The sequence below is a fragment of the Peromyscus eremicus genome, chromosome 1 (assembly GCF_949786415.1).
Source record: "Peromyscus eremicus chromosome 1, PerEre_H2_v1, whole genome shotgun sequence".
NCBI lineage: Eukaryota > Metazoa > Chordata > Mammalia > Rodentia > Cricetidae > Peromyscus > Peromyscus eremicus.
Genome location: NC_081416.1, coordinates 58,795,353 through 58,801,352, shown reverse-complemented (window position 1 = coordinate 58,801,352; position 6,000 = coordinate 58,795,353). Strand labels below are relative to the sequence as shown.

At 51.5% G+C, this 6,000-nt stretch overlaps 1 protein-coding gene across 1 annotated transcript in view; it reads left to right on the top strand.

The window, feature by feature from the left end:
- Nucleotides 1-585: 585 nt before the first annotated feature.
- Nucleotides 586-6,000, top strand: part of LOC131911745 (uncharacterized) — a 28,646-nt gene continuing 23,231 nt past the window's right edge. The window contains exons 1-2 of the mRNA XM_059264056.1: nt 586-754; nt 3,393-3,521. Of these exons, the coding sequence (XP_059120039.1) occupies nt 638-754; nt 3,393-3,521 (246 nt within the window). The 5' untranslated portion in view covers nt 586-637. The remainder of the gene's footprint in view (nt 755-3,392; nt 3,522-6,000) is intronic.

Below are 6,000 nucleotides of genomic sequence, written 5' to 3'. Positions count from 1 at the left end.
CAAGTGGCTGAACCTGGCTTATTGGGGCTGCCAGGGATCAGGCTTTTGCCACAAAATATCTGTTAACATCCATGGTTTACAGCTTCCTGAACTCTGAGCCTGCCTAGCTCTGTAGCCCAGCAATTCCTGTGGTGTTCTTCCATGCTGGAAGGAAGCCAGTTGCCCCGTCCCTGCCCACATGCACAATACTCTGCTTAGGGAGGCCTGGCCTTGTCCAGACCACAGGATCTGTCCCAGTTTGTCCACAACAGAGGTTTCAGAGACAATGTTTCTTTAGTGTTGAAACTGGGACAAGCCAGGCAGACCCACCCAGAGGTTCACACTCAGACAGGACTGGTTGCCTTGTGACTGATTTGTGTACTAAGCACTCCAAACAGCTTTCTGTAAGTGCTTCATTTGTTTTAGAGGGAGCATCTGAAGCAGGCCCCCAGGCTGCTGGTCCGTGGGATGACTGTATGCGCACAGCTGTTTAAAGCTCTCCATTCCTAAATTGCTACAGCACCTGCAGAGTGGCTCATGCTCAGGCCGACCTTGCTCTAGGTACATGGCGCCCATGTCTCGCTGCTGGCACAGTGCCTGCTGGGACAAGAGATGATGTGGTCTCTCCCTGCAGGTGTGTCCAGGCCACCACAGCACCATGGACCAAACACCCATCATCTGTGACTACGGTTCTGGCTTCAGCAAGGTGGGCTTTGCAGGAACCGAGGCCCCTCTGTCTGTCTTCCCCACCATCATCGGGAAACTGAAACATAACGTGAGTGACACCCTGGCTTCACCCTCCAGGCTCTTATGCTGCTTTGGTTCCTGCGACGGTCATAGCTCCCAATGTCCTGACTTCCACACTGCTTTCTGTTAGACATCTCAAGAAGGTGGCCTTAGGGACAGACTAGAGGACATGAGCAAGCAGCTCCCATTCAGGCTGCAGCCTCTTCCACACACTTCATAAGAGGCGGCTGCCTCTGGGTGCAGCTTCTCTTTGTCTCTAGTACCTCCAGTCCCAGCTGGAGTCACTGGCAGCCTTCCCCTCCTGCTTCAGGAACCCCTCCTCTAAGCTTGATTGGCAGCACCCCTCCCCACAGGTAGTGGCTCCCTCCTCCTCTGGCATTCTCTGCCACCAGCTTCCTCTGAAGTATGCATCTCTTTCTCTGTAGCTTAAGGTCTTAATGTGGGTTGTACCTGAAGTCGTCCCATAACACCAGGGGGAGGGAAGCACATTAACAGTGCTGTTGAGCCTCTCATTGGTGGGTGTGTCCTGAGAACCCCAGTGGATGCCCGGGACTCTGGAGAGTCCTGAAGCTTCATACTCATTCTTACTCAGACCTGTGTATCGTGTGAGTTATAAACCATGTACCCATCTACATTAAGCGAGAGATGCTGCAGTGTTGGTTGTGTGCGTGTGGCAGAGGCAGTCATGGCAGATGATGTTTGCAGAACATGGGTTCACAGAACCCCTGAATGAAGAACCATGGCTAAGGGGGAGTACTGTGCAAAGAGCATGTGGGGGCCAGCAGTGCTTATGGGTCAGTTATATGGGATGAAATAGAGGGTCGTAGCATGGGACAACTCCATTTCTCCATGAAGATGATAAGCAAATCTTCTACTCAGCCTGTCTCCTCCGTCTTCTTTCCTTCCATTAATCACATCCCCCGCCCTAGGCAGCAGGAGTGGCTCCTATGTTCAGGAGAGTTCTTTCTTTCCTTTCCTTTCCCAGGCATGAGACTCAGCTGTCTCATCTGTGACCCTGATTTCTACCCAGGGCTGGTGACCGGCAGTGTAAGGGCAGTGGGTCAGTCTCTGGAGGGAGGCCTGGAGGGAACAGAGAGGCTGAACAAGGACAAATTCATTCTTTCCATTGCAGTCCTGGCCTACAGGCCACCCAGGGACAGGAGCCAGGCCCAGCCCTGTCCACTTCCTTGCAGTAAATGGTGACTTCAAAGCTGGGTCATCAGACCCAATCCCCACACTCAGAAAACCACACTCAGAAAAGCATCAGAAGAGGCACAGCGTTGGCAATGCCATGTCCCCTTGGTCTTTCAGTCTTTGAGGTCTCACTCCACATGCTTCCAGCAGTGCAGAGGGTCCAGAGGGAATTGCTTCCACTTGACCGAGAAGGGGATGGGGGTTTCGGGAGGTGAGCAGCTCACCTGAGGTCTTGCTCAGACCAAGGCCAAAGCTGTGGAAAGGACTAGATAGCTCAGGGCACCAAGCTCTGTGCAGCTGGACTGTGGCTCAGAAACCTACTGTTCTACTGCAGTGTGGCATTACTGTAGCCCTGCAGCATCACTGTGATGCTCCACTGCAGCAAGGTGTCATTGTGCCATGCTCCCTGTGTCATGCACCACCATGTAGCACTGCAACACTGCAGCATGGTATTGCCACACAGCTGCATGGCTGCACCGTGGCACCATGCACCCATGCAGCCTTATAGCATCACTGTGCTGCTCCATTGCAGCAAGGTACCATTGTACCATGCACTACTGTAGCACTGTAGCATAGTCCCACCACATAGCTGCATGATAACAGATGGTACCACGCACCGATGCAGCATTGCAGCATCTCAGCATTGCAACATTGCCCAGCTCTATGACTGTCCTGTCACACTTGTACCATATCCTCCAACCCCCTTGTCCCTCTTCCCTATTGCATACTGCCTCATGCACACTGCTGCTCCCATCTAGCTTAAGCATGAGTTTATCCTGGAGACCCTGGACTCCTCTGATGAGTGAGTATGGCTCAGGGTTCCTCCATGAGCTCGCCGAATCAGCCTTCCTTGTACACTGAAACACCCACCTGCCTTGTTTTCTTCTTTCATCTGCTCAGACTCAGGTGTGGGCATAGCCTGATGGCTCTCAGTCTGTGCCCTTGCCCACTCTGCTCCTTCTCATCTAACCAGGCAAGTTCCTGCTAAATCTTCACAGCTCTAAACCTAATGTCTGTTTTTTGGTGAACTGAGGTAGATGCCCGGGCCCCTCTGACACCATGGGAAGTTCAATCCACCTTGAAAGTAGGCCATCTTCCTGAAACCCGGGAGCTAGCTCATGCTGCAGGCCCTTCTCCATCAAGCCTTCCAGACCAAGTGTACAGGATATGTCCCCGTGCCTTCTCTCCAATAACTTTTCTCTTCTGGCCTCAGTTTCCATACCTGCAGTGTGAGTGTCCTTATAGTGACCTTCAGCAGCTCTGGACCTTGCAGGCAATGGCTCCCTTTGCTAGCAAACCACTGCTGAAAGTGTGCATGGTTGGAGAGCCTCCTCAATGTCTGGGCTAGTGATTGGTGCCAGCTTCCAGCATCCTCAGGGCACTGGCTCATGTCCATAGATCAGAGCCAGGTATGGTGAGTCCAGTCCCAGCCTGCCGCTCAAGGGCTGTCCAGTTCTGCCCATGTTTTTCAGAACCTGCTGGTGGGGACGGAAGAAGAAGACTGTTTCATTGGAGCTGAGGCCCAAAATAATCTGGTACAGCTGAACCTGAACCACCCCATCACCCGGGGAGCCATCGCCAACTGGGATAATGTGGAGAAGGTTAGCTACAGCCTCTGGGGGAGGGCCCATCACACCCAAGCACTTAGCACCGAGGAAAGGATCTGCTGTTAGGGCCTAGCTCTATTGTCGCTCTCAGTCCCTCCATAGTCACAGTCTCAGGGGTCCTAGTTAGGAGACCTCTGTTACGGTTCTGCCTCCTCTGCTTACTGCCCATGCCACCAGGACGTGTGGCATGACATCTGGGACCCTCAGATCCCTTGTCTTATAAGATGATATGATTGTTCCTGTGCCATCATGGCTGGTAGGGAAGGATGGAAAAGAAGTCCTTGGCCTCAGAGGGAAGTAACACACAGTGAACGGTCTAACCAGCTGTCCACAACACCTGCACTTGAGGACCTGTTGCTTGCTCATGATCTAAGCGCTTGAGGCAGCTGTAATGAAATCCTACAACATGGCAGTAAAATTCTCAGACATTGGTTCTCTCGCAACCCTCAAGGCCAAGGTGTTGTTGGTACAGACTGCTGCTGAAGGCTGTGAGGGAAAGCCTGCCTCAGGCTGCTCCCTGGGTTCTGGAAGGCTTGCTGACAGTGTTTGGGGGCTCCTTCGCTTGGAGAGCGTTACCTCAGTCTCTGCACTCATCTCCTCAGGGCATCCTCCTGTGTGTGTTTGGTTCAGAATTCCCCATTTTATTAGTGTAGTACCTGAACTGGATCAGGGACACGCCACTCCAGTAGAGGCTCCTCTCAGTGTCTCCAACAGCACCCACTGCAGTCTATTCCAGAAATGGTGACACTGGGGTCTTGGGGCTTCCACAGAGGAGTTTTGGGCATCATAACTTGGATATAGCAATGGACTAATGCAGCTTCATCAGTCAGTTTCAAGCCCAGATTTATGCCTCCACCCTCATGGTTTCTGTGGATCAAGAATCTGGGCACAGCTTGGGTCCTGAAGGAGAGGGTGACACTCTATGTGATGAGGTGCAGTAAAGAAACTACCAAAATGGCTGCTCCATGGTATGGTTCAGGGGAAGGTTTTTTTTTTTGTTGTGAATCAGTGAGAGAAAATATGCAGAGGCATCTGGAAGAATCTAGAACAGAGAGAAAGAGAAATAGACTGGACGTGGCTGGGGCTGTCTGCAAGAGAGAGGAAAATGGATAGTGGAGATAGTGAGATAGAGATAGCAGAGGGAGTGGAGGCAGGGGAAAACCCATATAGAGAACAAACAGGCATCTGGGGGAGGGAAGCCTTGGGAGGTGAGAAGGGCCAGCATGGCGGCTTTGAAATGTATAACAAGGATTTGTGAGTAGGGACTGAGGAAGCCTGGAGGCCAACAGGGATTTTGATATACTATCATAAGTACATGTTAATGGAGAGTCATGTCCCTTCTGCCAGAGGCAAGAGAAATGAAATGACTCAGGAAGAGTTTCACAAGTTCCCGAGGAATGCTGGTTTTCAATCTAACTGCCAGAAATCCTTCTATAGTCCATCTTGAACTCATTTCTAGACATATGGAGGGCCTGAGAACTAACAAGCACGAGAAAGAGCCATGCCATCAGGAACAGGACACGTCCAAGATGACACCCTCATGCAACATCTCCTGGTCTGTCTGAAGGTGCATGAAGCCATAGCATGATGGCTGACTCTCCCAGGCCAGGGGGAGGACACAGCACGGTAGACAGGCTGATACTAGGCCTTTGTCACCAGTCACTCTGGTTTTTTTTTGGGGGGGGGGTCCCAAACCTTTGTGGCATTGCTCCTGGCTCTTCCTAAGCCTCTAAATATTGGTTTCAAACATCTACCCACATGCCATCATCTCTGAGGGACCATCCTCTATCCACCATCTTGTCCCTCACTCATCCCCACAACAGCACCTTATGTCACTGTCACTGATAGTGGCTAGCTATCAAAGAATATGCCTGCCTGGCTCTGTGGCTTCTCAGACACCATTCTGCTTCCTGGGTCTTCTGCTTCCTGGGTCTTTTGACTATGGAGCTGTCCCTAGCTGCTCTCTCAGAGAGCTGCATGGCCTCCCCTTGACAGAGAAGGCAGGAGCTTCACACGGGACAACTAGGACTGTTTGTTATGAACCTACGGTGTGCTTAAGTATTATAGGTGGCCACAATATGTCCCCAAAGTTTTTTTTTCCCCCTTGGTTTTTCAAGGCAGGATTTCACTATGTAGTCCTGGCTGTCCTGGAACTCACTCTGTAGACTAAGTGGCCTTAAATTCACAGAGATTTGCCTGCCTCTGCCTCCTGAGTGCTGGGATTAACGGCAAGTACCACCACCACCACCTGCTGTCCCTGAAGTTTTTATACTGGAGTCACAAGCTCTGTTCTCAGATGCTTTGAAGACATGGGTTTTCTTAAAGTTACCATGGCTCTGGTGAAACACCATGACCAAAAGCAAGTTTGTTTTGCTCAGAGTTCCATAGAACAGTTCAGTATCAAAAGCAGTGAGGACAGGAACTCATGCAGGGCAGGGATCTCGGGGCAGGAACTGATGCAGAGGCCATGGAA